The sequence below is a fragment of the Setaria italica genome, chromosome II (assembly GCF_000263155.2).
Source record: "Setaria italica strain Yugu1 chromosome II, Setaria_italica_v2.0, whole genome shotgun sequence".
Classification (NCBI taxonomy): Eukaryota; Viridiplantae; Streptophyta; class Magnoliopsida; order Poales; family Poaceae; genus Setaria; species Setaria italica.
Window position 1 is genome coordinate 40,716,566 of NC_028451.1, and position 17,372 is coordinate 40,733,937.

The window sequence follows — 17,372 nt, forward strand, 5'->3', positions numbered from 1 at the left end:
GTTGAAAGAGGTCTATGACTACGGGCTATCTGTCTGCAATGCATATGGACGGACAGGAGAGTGCCACTAAACAAGGCCTCAGCCAAAACTAGGGCAAGTCAATAAATTTTGGCACTCATTTAGTTGGTATCCCAATCAAGACCTATTCTAAAATTTTTGCTTAGGCCTTGTTTAGTTGCCCAACTTTGGACAACCAAAATTACTGTAGCGCAACTGTAGCATTTCGTTTGTATTTGTGAATTATTGTCCAAATATTGACTAATTAGGCTCAAAAGATTCGTCTCGCAAAGTACAACAAAACTGTGCAATTAGTTTTTTATTTCGTCTATATTCAGTACTCCATGCATGTACCGCAAGTTTGATGTGATGGGAAATCTTCGTTTTGCATAGTGTCAAAGTTGGGATTTGGGGGTGAACTAAAGAGGGCCTTAGATTTTGGTATGGCAAATTTTGGACACCAACCAATTAGGCTCACTCGACCCTCCCAAGACTTGAACCAAGCACATACTAGAGGAGAAGTAGAGATTATCTAAATCCTGTTTTTTCTATGACTCTTAAATTGGCACTAAACCTAAATCCTCACCTAGTTCTTCGGTGAAAAACTAAAGAGTCACAGAAGAACTGATTGCAAGTGGCTGGTGGTGTTGGAGACCATGCCAAGCTATGACAGTGATTTTGTTATTACTAATACTGAATCTATGATTTTATCAATAAGTGATGCTTCTGTAATTCATGCAAAAAGGTCTTGTTTTTACAATTAACTGATGGTCGTATATTAAATACAAAATGTCAAATTAACATGAAAGTATGATGAATGATGAAATTCTTGTATCCCAATTCCCAAACATGTCCATCCGATATTTTATTTATAATCCAGTCGCTAAAACCCTAACCTCTACTGAGTCCTAAACCCTTCTCGCTTATCCCCTGAGCTGAACTGCTGAATCATGCCGTAGAACAGAGCAGAGCAGAGCAGCGCCGCCCGCCCGCCATGTCGCTCCGCGCCGCGCTCCACCTCCGCCGCTTCTTCTCCACAGACGCCGCCGCCCTCTCGCCGCCGAAGCTGCGGAACCTACCCTACCGCCTCCGCCACGCCGCCGTCCCGGCCGCGCGCGCCGCCGTCTCCGAGTACCTCCACTCAACGCGCTGCCTCCCGTCCTCCCACGCCGACTCCATCGTCGCGCACTCCCCGCGCTCCCTCCTCTCCTTCCTCGCCGCGCTCCCCGCCGTGCCGAGCTCCCTCCCCACCGCGGAGCTCCCTGCCGTCCTCCGCCGCCACCTCAACTTCCACCCGCTCAACGAGCTCCCTTTCTTCCTCGAATCGATCGGCGCGCCCCCCGCTGCGGCCCCCCGTTCCGACCTCATGTTCCTCGCCGACCATCCATCTCTGCTCGGCGCCGTCGCCGCGCTCGCGCACTTCGGATTCCCATGGTCACGCCTCGGTCTCCTGTTCCCCGCCGTCCTCCTCGGCGTACCCCCGGACCTCATCTCAGCTCGCCTCACCGCTCTCGAGGCCCGCCTCCACCGGCTCCCGCGCGCCGCCATCATCGCTGCCTGCCTCACCTTCCCATCGCTTCTCGAGCGGGATCTATCCGATTGTGATCCACTCGTTAAGGATCTTGGCACCACGTTCAGAGGATTGGGTCCGGATTTGGGGGCCAGCAATGACATTGACGCGTTCTCGGGCGTGTGCCGGAGGATGCGGATGTTCTATGATGCCGGGGCAGAGATTGGTAGCATTGGGGGACTTGTCACCGGCAGCTGCAGAGTGTTTCTTGAGCTCGGGGAAAAGACGATTGCTGAGAGGATATGGTTCTTAAAGGAGCTGGGGATGCCGGGGAAGGAGCTGGGAAGGTTCTTGCTAAGCAATGCCAAACTTTTTGATCTTGATTTCTCTGATGTGGTGATCTCGGTGCCAGAGTACCTGCGGAGGATTGGTTTGGTGGAGTGTGAGGTTGATGCGGCGATAGAGAAACATCCATATGTTGTTGGGAAGAACCAGCTGGAGAACCTCCCCAGGGTGCTGCGGGCAATGAAGCTGGAGCATCGGTTCCTGGAGAAGATTTCGGTTGGTGGGGAGAACTTGCGCTATTTATCACCATATTTTGTTTTGGAGGACAATAGCTATGATGCCGAGGTTGAGAGAGCTTTCTTGGATGGGATGGCTAAGGTCAAGGCTGACAAGAAAGCACAGCATGTGGACAGCAAGCTGGAGTTCTTGAAAAGCATTGGGTATGGTGAGAATGAGATGGCCACCAAGATAATTCCTGTCCTTCACAGCACTAAGGATTTCCTGCAGGAGCGGTTTGACTACCTTCTGGAAAGAGGGGTGGAGTATACGATGCTGTGTCGGATCTTGACTGTTTTTCCAAAGGTGCTGAACCAGGGCAAGGATATGCTCAATGAGAAGTTGAATTATCTCACAGAGGAGCTGGGCTACTGCATAGAGTACCTTGATTGCTTCCCTGCATTTCTGTGCTTTGATTTGGAGAACAGGGTCAAGCCTAGGTATACAATGCTTCAGTGGCTCCGAGAGCATGGCCTACTCAGAAAACATTTAGCCCCTGCAACAGTGCTTGCTAACTCCGAGAAGAGATTCATTACTACTCTCTACCTTGTGCATCCTGCAGCTCCAAAGTTGTGGCTTGAGTGCTTCTCTTCACGAATGCGTATGGAATGTTATCTCAAGAACATTTATAATCAGCATTCAGACAACAAATAGTTAGATGTCTGGATATTGACATGATTGTTAGAGGTACAGAGTATTTATCGTGTGCATCCTTGCCCTGTTAGACGTAGCAGCTTTACATTTGGCAAAATTCTTTGCTCCTGCATAGATAGCAGTAAGCTGCAGGATGTAGGATGAAATGGGATATATACCAACTAGATAGCAAACCTTGTAACTTGATTTTTGGTAAAACTGTTCTGTAAATTTGAACTCCATTAAGTCTTCAACTAGCCCTCCTGTGGCTATGCCATGGGCGTAGCCAGGGGTATTCATGTGTATTCACATGAATACCCATGGTTCTATATAATAATTTTGATACGTATATCATGTAGTACTAATACATGTATAAAAACAAGAATACTACATGATTATTCATTCTAATAGGAGTTTGTATGAGAATGCAATGAGTTTTCCTCATTTTTCATGCGGATACTTTTGGTGTTGTGTGTTGTATTGAACAAAAAAATTCATAATGAATACCCGAGATCAAAATTCTGGCTACGCCACTGGGCTATGCAGTATGCACTGATTGGAACATGCTGTATTCATCCATTCCTGATAACAGTTAACTGCCATAGTTTTCGTCTGGTAGCACCATAGGGAGCCCTTATTGTTAATAAATTATTGTATTTCCCTCATTCCCTATATTAAAGCTATATTCTGATGCTGCTCCTGCTTCCTTTCAAATTGGTATTCTTTGGGCTGGCTGGTGGTAATGTGGAAATTGTGAGCATATGTGTACAAGAATCAGCCTTCACTTAAAACAAAAGTTGAGGCAACACTTTAACTTTTTGTTCATAAAATAAGTAAACTGAATTAATTTTTGCCTGGGAATTTATAATTTTTATAGAAGAGGAACAGTAGATTTACTACATACACTTCCTGCTTTTCTATAGAAGGCCTGCCATTGTTTCATTTTTAGATGGTTTTAGTTGGATGCATTCTTGGAGGTGATCATGGATCCTACATCAAGAAGAGTGACACCGGTTCTCAACTCATGCCACTGGTAATTTTTATTGGATAGCACTTGTGTATTATCTCAATTCATGGTTATCTTTCTGGGCCCAGCTAAAGGAATACTTTGTTACTTAAACTGTGGATCTGTTCTATAGACGATCTTATCCACTCTATTGTGGGCTAATTTATTCTGGAGACATAAATCAAGCCAGCAATTAGCAGATACCAAAATTCTGACAGTGACAGTAAACCATGAAGATGCTAGAACAATACAAATAATTATTTGTTTGGGATCCTTCGCAGTTTGTTCCAATAATTTGAACTCACTTGGTGTTTTTCTATAATCTAATGCATTCAGGCTTAACATTCATGGAGGTTAACCTGTTGTAAGAGACAATCATCAAGAACCATGGGTTGTTGTCCTGTGATCTGCTTGTAAGATGGATGAAATAGAGTTCTGACCACCAATGAGCAAATAGTTTGATTCTTGGTTGAATACTAGGAGAAGTTGACTAGTAAAATTTGCACTGGATTGGTTCTGGCTTTACATGAAGTCTTTGATGAATGAATGAAGAAGATGCAGCGCCTAGTGGATCTGAAAAGAAGCTATCCAACGTTCTGACTTAAACAATCTGGTTGATCGAAATTCTGAACTCTGAACCACTGAAGTTTTACTGACAAACTGAGACTGACGGTGAAGGCTGGGAAGTGGAGGGGTCAACGGGGCCTGTGCAGTTTCTGATGTGTATATAATGGATGCTATGGGTGACGGTAATCACATTTTTTCCCTCAAATATTCAAGCTCTGTCGCTTGAATTATTTTGCTACCAAGGCTGACGGCAGGATCATCGGCCACATGGAAAATCAGGAGCTAGCAATATTTTCCCTTCCAGGAAGAGTGGTGATTCTGGAGAAGTGAAGAGATCCCAGTGGAAGCCGGGAGAAATCGTCCACGGTCTGCATGCCTCATTTCCATGGTCCAAGCAATAGTAGTAGTAGCTGATATAAGCTTGTTCGATGCCTGTCTACTTGTCTTTGCAACCTAAACCTACTTTTCCTGTCTACTTTTATGAAGGATTTGTCAACTAAATATTGCGGTTGATTTAAGATCTAACCTTATAATCCATGCATTTGTAGGCAGTGTGATTCAGAGTTTACAACAAAAGGAAAGAAGAGCCAGGGAGCCCAGGATAATCATTAATGGGCTACTACCTAGCCCAGCCGAACGGCCTGGAAAACCATCCGGCCTTAATTCGATCAACTTGACCGCCACGGAAAGTAGCCCATCCATCCAATTCGGTCCATCCTACTTCGGATCGGACTCGCTCAAAACCGCGTCGCTCGGCCCGATCTGCGAAATCACCTGCTAAATCCTACGCGCTCCCCTCGTGCGCAATCCCCACCCCCTCTGCTCTCTCTCTTGCCTTCCTCCCCTGCCCGATCCGATCCATCCACCCACAGCTCTGCGCTCTTGCCTCCCTCGCACCCGCGCTTCTTCGATCCAATGGTGATGCCGCATCGCCTCTCCTCCTCCTGCACGCAGAGCATCCACCGGGAGCTCCAGCGCAGAAGGCTCAAGCCCTTGGCGCCCAAGAGCTCGGCCACCATGAAGCCATCCGCGTCGCCGCCGCCGCCGTGTGAGAGTGCTCACTACACGAGCCGGGAGCCACGCCCTCGTCCCCCGAGCGAGAAGATCCCATCGTCGTTCGCCGCCCAGTCCCGGTGCCGCCGGCACCGACGCGCCGTGGCCTCGTCCACAAGCTTTGCCACGCCCACCCGTCGTCTCTCGCCCGACGCCACCATCTCGGTCCGCTGTCTCTTCACCCAGGTCTCCGCGCGGAGCTACTCCTATCACCGCCGCCGCGCATCTGAGGCCCGGGACGGCGGCAGGTGTCCGCACGAGGACCACGACGCTACGACGCTCAAAACTGAGAAGGCTCTCGTGCTCTGGCTCAAAGCGATGGTCGTGTCGCCCACCCACGAAGGCTACGAGGTCATCTATGGGCCAGTTTGGTAGGGCTCCGGCTTCTCTGAAAATGGTTCCGGCTCCTCTAGTGGAGTGGCTTCTCCGGTTCTGGCTCCTCCTTTTAAAAAAATATTTGGCAAAGTGGCTCTTCCTGTGGGCTCTCCCCAAGGAAGAGGAGGATGAGCCGGAGGAGCCACTATTTTTGGCTCCTTCTCGGCAGTACAAAAAGGGCTCCGGCTCCGTGGGTGCTCCACTCGCGGAGCCGTTTGTGACGCTGCCCTTTGGTAGGGCTCCAGCAGAAGCCGCGATTGGAGTCGGAGCTGGAGCCCCACCAAACGAGCCCTATGACAGCAACTGGTCGCCTGCTGACCCCTATGGCACTATCCGTGTCCCGCTCTAACACGTTCGGATGATCAACCCATCGCCGTCGACTATTCCGTCGTCTCAAAAGTCTCCATCCTCGTCCCGCTCCGACACGTTCGGATGATCAACCTATCGCCGTCGACTATTCCGCCGTCTCAAAAGCCTCCATCCTGCTCCGCCAGCCCGTGCGCCTCCGCCGCCACAGCCACCGTGCCCGCCGCGAAGAAGAAAGAGATGCTGCCAGCGCCGAGGCCGACCAGGGCTAGGAAGAACTTGCGCCTCATCCGCCGCAACCTCTTGCCGGAGATGGAGCGCCAGGCCCGGGCTGACTTGCAGGGATACTAGCTGCCTGCTGCTCAGTTCCACTGGATGCGTTGCTTGCTGGTTCATGAACAATCTCTGTTTTTGTTTGATTAGTTTTTTTAAAGACATGCATAACACATTTTTCATTAAAAAGGAGAGAATTACAACGACGCAAGTTCAGAAGAAACCTCAAAGCGCAGAGTTACAAGAGACATGACCAGTGACAAACAACACAAACATGACAACAGAAAAGTAAAACCACCTCACCACCACTACATCAAACACGACCAAGACGACTGAACTGCAAGAGAGATAGACACCAAGAACACACGCACATCACTTATTGCCTAACAACTCGGAGCCAGCGGAGGTTGAGTGAGAAAGTCATGCAAGACGATGCCTCCAAGAATGAAGCGACGCCAACATCACCATCGCCCGTCTGTCCACGGAGGAGCAAACCAAGTCTTCATCTAGCAATTCCACACAGTATACCACCAAGTCTTGGATGAGAGCTAATACGATGGGATTGCAGCGAGCAATCCATGGCAATGACGATGAGGAACATCCACAGGCACAACCAAAGACGACCAAGGAGAGACCATGCGGCGACCGCGGTGACCCAAAGACGACCAGGAGGCGATGGACGACGCCAGCAAGAAAAAGCGACCTAGAGTCGTGGCAGACAACCACCATAAGATCATAAAACCCCACTCACCTCACAACAACACCCCTAACTAATGGAGCAATCAAAATGGTTGAAAATTAAGACCAACTGACAACTTGCAAGATTAGAAAGAGATAGTGCAAAGATTGACTACAGAACTACCAAACCAAGGTCACTCAAGTCAAAGTAGTAGAGCGGATGGATATGCAAGACAGTGCCTCTAGGGAGGGAACGGCTTTAAAGACGTCGCTGCCATCCGTCCATTTAAGAAAGAATGGACCAAGTTTTCACTTGGCGTGACCAAAATGTTGTGGATGACCTCGACAGCACCCCCACAGAGTGCTGCATCCACGGATGTAGCCACTACCGGCACCGGACAACACTGAGAAGAGCTTTTGCTCGTGACATCCACAACCAAGCACCGCAAACACATCTTCAGAGACCAAGGGGGTAGCCTGACAAAAGTGGCAGACCAACGCTAAGCCGATAATGGAAGAGCACATGCAGGCGCAGACGAAGCTCTCCCCCCGCCCAACAACACTCGATGATGACAATCAGGGACGACCCATAGCGGGGCGGCCGCCATAGGAGGTGGTGGCACCCTGAAGGAACATGTGGAGGATGAAGACGCATTCTCCCAACCCTACTAGCGAAGAAGATGGCTGGCAGAGGCATGGCCCCATGAGCGACCACCGTCGACAACGAAGAGTGAGCGACGGATGCGGGTTGGGGGGTAGATCTGGCAGAAGACCTGCTGGAGGAGACCATCGGCGAGGGCGGCGACCTTGGGAGTGACCGTAACATGACCTGGGTGCGGTTGGGTGAAGGGAGGAGGGGGAGAGGGAAGGGAAGGAGAGAGGAGCGTGCGCAGCCGGGAGGCAGGTGGCGGCAGCAGCAGGAAGCAATGATGGTGAGGGTGAGGCCGCCCGAAGCGGACATTGCGGCCACTGTAGGCCTCCTTGTGGGGGAAGCAGCAGCGCAGAGGTGACGTCATCAACGAGGACCGACCAACGGATAAAGGAGCGATCTTGCGACCTGGGCCGGTTGGCGGCAGCAGACCGACGTTGGAGTAGTCGTTCCTGGCAATGGCATCTTCAGCGTGTCATCGTTGTAGCTTCGCTGGCTCGGTGTCATCCTCGCAGCCGTCATTGTCGCTGATGACGCTCCAATGCGAGGCTGCCATAGACCACGCCGCCGCCGTCGGCCGCCTTGCCTGCTGATGTGAACACGTTGGGTTGAATCCTGGTCTTTCGATGAGAGGGGAGGGGATAACTCGATTGGTGGATGGAGACAACGTTCACAGCTCAACTACAGCCTTCCAAGGACGCTGCACCTTAGCAAATGATACACGACCTTTAATGGCTGCCGCAATCTTGTGGAGCGCGTCACCCCGGCCACTAGGGCACTTGTCCTGCAAGCAATTGAAGAACTAGTAAGAACAAGTACTAAATTACTAGATGTAAATGAAAGTTTCAAACTCAATCTCCAATTTGGTGGGGTTCTGAAGACAAGAAGATGGACGACTGATCCAGCACGCGCGCTTATAAGCAAGTAGCAAAAGCTAAACTTAATCTAAATAAAACCTGAGTGTTCCTTGTGGCGGCTAAGGGGTATAAGAATATAGGAGGATGACCAAAAGGGTATTGGGGTCATGCTCCAACCTTAGATGCATCCCCAATGGATCCAACTTCATACACGGCCCATTGGGCCAAAATAAGGCGACGCAACACCTTGCACAGAAAAAATCTCTTGGTAGTAATTTGATCATTACGGCCGCCTCAGAATAGATATGGACATGAGTCTAGATCCATATGAAAATAAACTTCATAAGGATTCCATGAAGTATTTGAACGCCCCAATCCGAGTCCGTATGCGATCGTGGTGACCGTCACAAGTTGGTTTTGTTCTGCAATCCGAATCCAGCCTGCGCGAATCCTTGTCCCTTTCGATCTTCTCCCTGGTTACTAAGTAAAACAAGAGTGCACATATCTCCATAGTCTAAATATGATGGACATGAAATCAAGAGTGTACTCACCTGATGGTTGAGTTGACGAGCATGAGCGCGAGTAATGGGACCGAAAATTGGTACTTGTGTCGGCGTGGATGTATCGTTGGTGTTGATGTGTTGATGTCCTCATCATCCTCCTCTTCTTGCATTTGAGTCATCCTCGACTTAGGCTCAGCTTCCTTTTCGAAATACAGCTTTAAATCTGCAATATTAAAGGTGGGACTAACCCCAAAGTCTGCAGGCAGATCTAGCCTATATGCATTGTCATTAATTTTCTCTAGCACTTTAAACGGTCCGTCAGCCCGAGGCAGCAATTTAGATTTTCGCAATTCAGGAAACCTTTCCTTTCTCAAATGCAACCAAACTAAATCTCCAGGTTCAAAATTTAGTTCCTTTCTACCTTTATCACTAGCAAACTTATATTTAGCATTCATACGCTCTATGTTTTCTTTAGTTATTTTATGTAGTTTTAACATCAATTCAACACGCTTAGTAGCATTAAAATGTAGTTTTTTAGAAGGTGGCAAAGGTATTAAATCAATAGGAGCATGAGGCAACAAACCATAAACAATCTGAAATGGGTACATCTTTGTAGTAGAATGATGCGAGTGATTACAAACAAATTCAATATGAGGCAAACAATCTTCCCACATCTTAATGTTCTTCTTTAAAACAGCCCTTAACATAGTAGACAAATTTCTATTCACAAATTCAGTTTGACCATCAGTTTGGGGATGACATGTAGTAGAAAATAAAAGCTTAGTCCCCAATTTTGCCCATAAAATATTCCAAAAATGACTAAGAAATTTAGCATCACGATAAAAAATAATTGTATTGGGCACACTATGCAAACAAACAATTTCTCAAAAGAACAAATCAGCAATATGAGTAGCATCATCAGCTTTATGACATGGTATAAAATGTGCCATCTTAGAAAATCTATCAACAACCACAAACACACTATCACATCCCTTCCTAGTCCTTGGCAATCTCAACAAAAAATCCATAGAAATATCTTCCCAAGGAGCACTAGGAACAGGTAGAGGCAAATACAAACCATGTGAATTTAACTGTGACTTAGCTTTTTGACATGTCATGCAACGAGCAACAAATCTCTTCACATCTCTTCTCATCTTTGACCAAAAGAAATGACCTGCAAGTACATCCTCCGTTTTCTTTGCTCCAAAATGCCGAACAAGCCACCTCCATGCGCTTCCTGTAGCAACAACAAATGATGGAGCTAGCTGGAATGCATAGCTTGTTAGCTCTAAATACAGATCCATCACTAACGATGAATTTGTTCCATCCTTTCCCATCTATACAATGCAGCAACACATCTTTAAAATTAGCATCATGAACATATTGGTCTTTAATTATTTCTAATCCAAAAATTTTGTAATCAAGTTGTTTCAGCAAGGTACATCTCCTAGACAAAGCATCAGCAATGATATTCTCTTTCCCGTTCTTGTACTTAATAACATAAGGAAAAGATTCAATAAATTCAACCCACTTGGCATGTCTACGGTTCAATTTTCCTTGACTATGAATATGCTTCAAAGATTCATGATCAGAATGGATAAAAAAATCATTGGGCCACAAGTAATGCTGCCATGTTTCTAATGTGTGAACAAGATCATACAATTTCTTATCATAAGTAGAATAATTCAGAACAGGCCTGCTCAATTTTTCACTAAAATATGCAACATGTTTGCCTTCTTGTAACAAAACACCACTCAATCCAATTCCATTAGCATCACATTCAATCTCAAAAGTCTTATTAAAAATCTGGAAGTTGGAGGGGTGCATGTGTCAACTTATCTTTTAGCACGTTGAAGGAGTTCTATTGTACTTTGCCCCAACTAAAAGGCACTACCTTCTTTGTAAGCTCATTCAAAGGTGCAGCAATGGTGCTGAAGTCCTTCACAAAACAGCGATAGAAACTAGCAAGTCCGAGAAAACTCCGCACCTGTGTGGTAGTCTTTGGTATAGGCCATCCCTGTATAGCTTCTACCTTAGCTTGATCAACCTCAATTCCCTATGGAGTCACAACATAGCCAAGAAAAGACACTTGATCGGTGCAAAAGGTGCACTTCTCAAGATTATCAAATAAACGTGCATCTCGTAGAGCATTAAAAATAACACGTAAGTGATCAAGATGTTCATCCATAGATTTGCTGTAAATCAATATATCATCAAAGTAGACTACTACAATTTGCAATGTAAGCACGCAAAACCTCGTTCATTAATCTCATGAAAGTACTAGGTGCATTAGTTAACCCAAAAGGCATGACTAACCACTCATATAAACCGAACTTAGTTTTGAAAGTAGTTTTCCATTCATCTCCCAATTTCATATGAATCTGGTGGTACCCACTACGCAAATCAACCTTGGAAAACACAACAACCCCACTCAATTCATCAAGCATATCATCTAAACGTGGAATAGGGTATCAATATCGAATGGTGATATTATTAATAGCTCTACAATCAACACACATACGCCATATTCCATCTTTCTTAGGCACTAAAATAACTGGAACATCACAAGGACTAAGAGACTCGCGTACATACCTTTGTCGAGCAATTCTTGCACTTGTCACTGAATTTCTTTTGTTTCCTCCAGATTTGTTCTGTATGGTGCACGGTTTGGCAAAGATGCACCAGGAATAAGATCAATTTGGTACTTAATCCCTCGTATTAGTGGCAGCCCCGCTGGTATTTCATTTGGAAAAATATCAGAATACTCTTGCAAAATGTTAGCAACAGCAGGGGGCAAAGAATGCTGCATATGGTGAATTGAAATCAAAGCATCCTTGCATACCAAAGCATAGGCAACAGACGTGGAACCAACCAATTCATTAATATTAGATTTAGTAACCAATTCATTAATATCAGATTTAGTAGCAAGCAAGCAATGTCCTTTCAATCTTATCTCACCTTTCTTACTGCTAACAGATTTAACATTTTTATTGCTCTCAGTTTTGGCTTTTGTAGCTTTAGCAACATTATCACGCACAATAGCTTCAGGAGACATATGAAGCAAAATAATTTTCTTATCATGGTGTATAAGGGAATACTGATTTGATCTACCATGATGCATACAATCCATATCAAATTATATGGTCCACCTAGCAGAATATTACAAGCTTCCATAGGCACAACATCACATTCAACAACATCACGATACGAGCCAATAGAAAAATTAACTTGTACCAACTTAGTTACTTTTACCTTACCACTGTTATTCAGCCATCAAATGTGATATGGATGTGGGCGTGGTTTGGTTGTAAGTGCAAGCTTCTCCACTATATCACTGCTAGCCAAGTTGTTGCAGCTACCTCCATCAATGGTCAAATGGCACGAATGCTCTTTAATGACACACTTTGTTTGAAACAGTGTGTGCCGCTGATTCTGCTTCACCTTCTCCATTTGTGCACTAAGAACACGCTGCACAATGAGGCTCTCATAATGCTCTGCATCCTCTGCACGAATATGCTCTACTGGTTGTTCCTCACTACCTGCATGGTCAGTAGCAAGCAAAGCAAGTGTATCTTCATCAAAATCACTAGCAAAGGAATACCCACCATCCTCTTTGACTACCAAAACACGCTTGCTAGGACAGTCACTCTGCACGTGTCCATAGCCCTTGCAACGATGGCACCGAACATCTCTTGTTCTACCCGTGGATGCAACTGAAGAGGTGCTAGTGGCTAGTTTCTAGACAGACTTGATTGCTGAATTTGTGGGAGAACCACATGGTTTGTCGCTGGAGGGAGGTGGTGGTGCTGGTGGACTCGGCGGGGGAGTGGGTAGAGGTGCACGTCCAATCAGGGAAGTAGTCTTGCGTGGTTGCCATGATGTATATGGTGAGGGTGGATCTCGTGGTGACCAAAATGTGATAGAACTCAAATCTCTAAAGGAATAGATACTAAAACCAGCAGTTCGACACAACCGATGCAACCGAAGACTCAACAAGCCCTAACTAAGTAGCACTAGTAAAAGGCTCAAAGGGTCTTTAGGAATAAGGGAAACTAATCTACTTTTTTTGGACTTTTTTTAGACTATAGGAAATTAAAAATAGCAAAGAACTGGAAGTCTCCCACCGATCAACCTTACTCTAATTACCAACTGATGTGAACCCATTGGGTTGAATCCCGATCTTTCGATGAGAGGGGAGGGGATAACTCAATTGTTGGATGGAGACAACGTTCACAGCTCGACTACAGCCTTCAAGGATGCTGCGTCTTAGCAACCGATACACCATCTTCAATGGCTGCCGCGATCTTGTGGTGCATGACACCCCGACCACTAGGGCACTCGTCTTGTAAGCAATTGAAGAACTAGCAAGAATAAGTACTGAATAACTAGATATAAATGAAGGTTTCAAACTCAATCTCCAATTTGGTGGAGTTCTGAAGATAAGAAGATGGACAGCTGATCCAACATGCACGCTTACAAGCAAGTAGCAAAAGATAAACTTAATCTAAATAAAACCCGAGTGTTCCTAGTGGTAGCTAATGGGTATAAGAATGTGGGAGGACGATCACAAGGGTGTTGGGGTCGTGATCCAACCCTAGGACGCTCCCTAATGGACCCAACTTCATAGATGGCCCATTGGGCCAAATAAGGCGACGCAGCACCTTGCACAGAAAAATCTCTCGGTAATTATTTGATCATTGCCGCTATCTCAGAATAGATATGGATATGAGTTTAGATCTATATGAAAATAGACTTCATAAGCATTCCATGAAGTACTTGAACTCCCCAATCCGAATCCGTATGCGATTGTGGTGACCGTCACAAGTTGGTGTTGTTCTGCAGTCCAAATCTAGCCTGTGTGAATCCTTTTCTCTTACGGTCTTCTCCCTGGTTCCTAAGCAAAACAAGAGTGCACGTGTCTCCATGGTATAAATATGATGGACATGAACTCAAGAGTGTATTCACCTGATGGTTGAGTTGACGAGCACGAGCACGAGTAATGGGATCAAAAAATTGGTCCTTGTGTTGGCGTGGATGTATCGTTGGTGTTGATGTCCTCATTACCCGCGCGCGCTCATCACAGGAGTACTCCACCGCAATCACCTAGGGCCCTGTACCCCTCCTTCGAGGCCCTAGGACTGCCACTGCCGTAGGCCATCTCGCCCGCGTGCAGCTGCCGCTGACACTGCCGCCGCGTGGGGGCCCGAGACCACACCACTGGAGACACCCTCGCTCCGCCCAACCCCACAGCGCAGAGTAGCAGGAGCAACGCCCGCCGTCCGTTGCCGCCCAGCGGGCGCGGGAGCGACGTGCCACCCACACGTAGTGCGCATCAGAGTCCGACGGCAACGGCATGGGGTGCTGGGGAGCCGCACTGCCGTCGCCGCTGCGCGTGGCCACCCGTCAGGAACAGTAGCCCGCAGATCCGGTCGGCCCACACCCGGATCCGGTCATCCCCACTGTGGATCTGGCCAGATCCCAGCTCGCTGGCCATGGCCACCACACCGGAGCAATAAAGAGAAGAGTGGAAGAAGGAAGAGGTTGGCAGATGGGGAAAAAAGGAAGGGAATCCAGGGAGATGGCCCCACTGCCGCATCCCTCACTGCTCGCCGAACTTCCAGTGTATAGCTCCAGTGGCGGAGGAGGCAGGGAGAGACGGTGGCGGGGCTGGAGATGCGGGACAGGTCCGCCCGAGTCGCCCAGGTCAGGCAACGCGGCGAGACACTTGATGGCCTACACGACCTGCCGTAAAACACCGTCTGATTTGTTTGATTAGTTCATGAATTCTGTTTCCTTCTGGTGATTTATTTGTATGTTAACAATCTTTTGTAATCGCTGTCAGTGACATCATTAAACTAATCTGTTCGAGCCATTATCACGTTCTTCTTGCTTCACAGTTATCTCAAAATATGACTATTATGTAATTCCTCCGTCCCATGAAGAGTGAAATTCTAATTTTTCTAGGACAGATTAGTAGTGGCGTGAAAAGATTCTAATACCCTTATTTGTTGGCCACATGTAGTAAGTTTTGGCATGCAAATCAGATTTGACCATAGTTAGATCTATTTCTTAGAATTGCACTCTTTTATAGGATTTTTTTAAAATACTAGAATTGCACTTTTCGTGGGACGGAGGGAGTAATGCATTTTGCATCACGCAGTGGGAAGTGTGGCGGTGGGAGGTGAGCTGTTGCTAAGAAATTAACTAAATTGGTAGATCTGCTTTTTTTCTACTCCCTCCGTTTCAAATTACAGGTCGTTTTAATTTTTGTAGGTTCATATACATTTATATGTACCTAGATATATATTATATTTAGATAAATAGTAAAAACTGGATATTTTCCTTAATTAAAAAAGAAAAAATCAAAACGATCTGTTCTACGTAGGGAGTATAATCGAATTCTGCTGTTGCTGCAATCACTTAAGGTCTCTGCAATATTGCCGAGAGGAGGAGCCAGACCCTGTCAAATTTTGCGGTGCATTGTGAAATTCAGAAAATAACAATTTCTACTGTCTGCTAGTGGCGTCATGCCCAGCATTTGATCAAGGTTCCACAGTTTTCTTACATAAGTAAACTGCAGTTGCATAAAAAAAAAGATTTTAACCTGCACTCAAGTGTTCCAGGCAGTGCGATTGTGTGATCCCCAAAAGGAAAGAAGAGCGAGGAAAATCATTAATGGGCTACAGCCCAGCCAAACGGCCTGGAAAACCATCTGGCCTTAATTTGATCAACTTGACCGTCACGGAAAATAGCCCATCCATCCTACTTCGGATCGGACTCGACCAAAACCGCGTCGCTCGGCCCGATCTGCGAAATCACCTGCTTAAATCCTACACGCTCCCCTCGCGCGAAATCCCCACGCCCAACCTCTGCCCTCTCTCGCCTTCCTCCTCTGCTCGATCCCATCCATCCACCCTCTGCGCCCTTGCCTCCCTCGCACCCGCGCTTCTTCGATCCAATGGTGATGCCGCATCGCCCCTCCTCCTCCGGCATGCAGAACATCCGCCGGGAGCTCCAGCGCCGGAGGCCCAAGCCCTTGGCGCCCAAGAGCTCGGTCGCCATGAAGTCCTCCGCGCCGCCGCCGCCGTGTGAGAGTCCTCGCTACACGAGCCGGGAACCACGCCCTCGTCCCCCGAGCGAGAAGATCCCGTCGTCGTTCGCCGCCCAGTCCCGATGCCGCGCCGGCACCGACGCGCCGCAGCCTCGGCCACACGCTTCGCGGTGCCCACCCGTCGCCTCTCGCCCGACGCCGCCGTCTTGGTCCGCCGTCTCTTCGGCTCCCGGCGCCGCCGCGCATCTGAGGCCCGGCACGGCGGTAGGTGTCCGCACGAGGACCACGACGCTCAAGACGGGGGAGGCTCTCGTGCTCTGGCTCAAAGCGATGGTCGTGTCGCCCACCCAGGAAGGCTACGAGATCGTCTACGACGGCAACTGGCCGCCCAGCGACCCCTACGGCACCGTCCACGTCCCGCGCCGACACGTCCGGATGATGAACCCGTCGCCGACGACCCCTCCGCCACCTCCGTCCTTCGCCGCCATCCCGTGCGCCTCGGCCACCACCGCCGCCGTGCCCGCCGCGCAGAAGAAAGAGACGCAGCCCGCGCCGAGGCCGACCAGGGCGGGGAAGAGCCTGCGCCTCATCCGCCGCAGCCTCTTGCCGGAGATGGAGCGCCAGGCCCGGGCTGACTCGCATGGATACTACTAGCTGCTGCTTGATTCTGCTGGATGCGTTGCTTGTTGGTTCAGTTCATGAATAGTCTCTGTTTTTGTTTGATTAGTTCATGAATTTATTTCAAGTCTGTAGCGATCACGTGTTATTGGCTGAAGAAAATTGCCAACATGGTCTGTGTAAATCATTTCCTTGTGGAGATTCATATGTATGTCGACGATCCTTTGTAAACATTCCGCTGAAACTGAAATCATTAGCCGCTTAATCTGTTCGAGCCATTATCATCACAGTTATCTCAAATATCACTATCATGTGATGTATTTATGATGCTTTTTTGTGGTAAGCTTAGTTGATATCAACTAGATTGATAGATTTGCTTTTTTTCTGAAATCGAATTGTGCCGCAATCAGTTAATCGTGTCTGCAATATTACTGCTGCCTGATCCAATACTTCAGCTCTCGCCAGGAGAAAAAGACAGCCTCAGCCAACTTTCACCGTGCATTGTGAAATTCAGAGAAGAATATTCTGTCTGCTACTGTCTACTTTCACCGTGCATCGTGAAATTGAGAGAAGAATAACTTCTACTGTCTGCTACTGCCACCTTCTGATCGGGCCCAGCATTTGACCCAAGTTCAACAGTTTTCTTACATGAGTAAACTGCAAGCCAAATTGGTAGGCTGGGGGAATGTTGATCTCAAGAACACTGAAACGGGGATGCAGCCAAATTGGTAGGCT

The 17,372-nt window shown here is 47.5% G+C and overlaps 2 protein-coding genes across 2 annotated transcripts; both read left to right on the forward strand.

The window, feature by feature from the left end:
- The first annotated feature begins 746 nt into the window (after positions 1 to 746).
- Positions 747 to 4,775, forward strand: LOC101771415 (transcription termination factor MTEF18, mitochondrial). The gene is made up of 2 exons (XM_004957663.3): positions 747 to 3,734; positions 4,044 to 4,775. The coding sequence occupies exon 1, from the start codon at positions 992 to 994 to the stop codon at positions 2,720 to 2,722; it is 1,731 nt and encodes a 576-aa protein (XP_004957720.1). The 5' UTR covers positions 747 to 991; the 3' UTR covers positions 2,723 to 3,734; positions 4,044 to 4,775.
- An 11,151-nt stretch (positions 4,776 to 15,926) lies between these two features.
- On the forward strand, positions 15,927 to 16,673 carry LOC105913808 (extensin). Its single transcript, XM_012843732.1, has one exon. The coding sequence runs from the start codon at positions 15,927 to 15,929 to the stop codon at positions 16,671 to 16,673; it is 747 nt and encodes a 248-aa protein (XP_012699186.1).
- Positions 16,674 to 17,372: the final 699 nt, after the last annotated feature.

Bases quoted from the DNA above. Each gene is read 5' to 3' on its own strand.
- LOC101771415 (XM_004957663.3), top strand. From the start codon at position 992: ATGTCGCTCCGCGCCGCGCTCCACCTCCGCCGCTTCTTCTCCACAGAC.
- LOC105913808 (XM_012843732.1), top strand. From the start codon at position 15,927: ATGGTGATGCCGCATCGCCCCTCCTCCTCCGGCATGCAGAACATCCGC.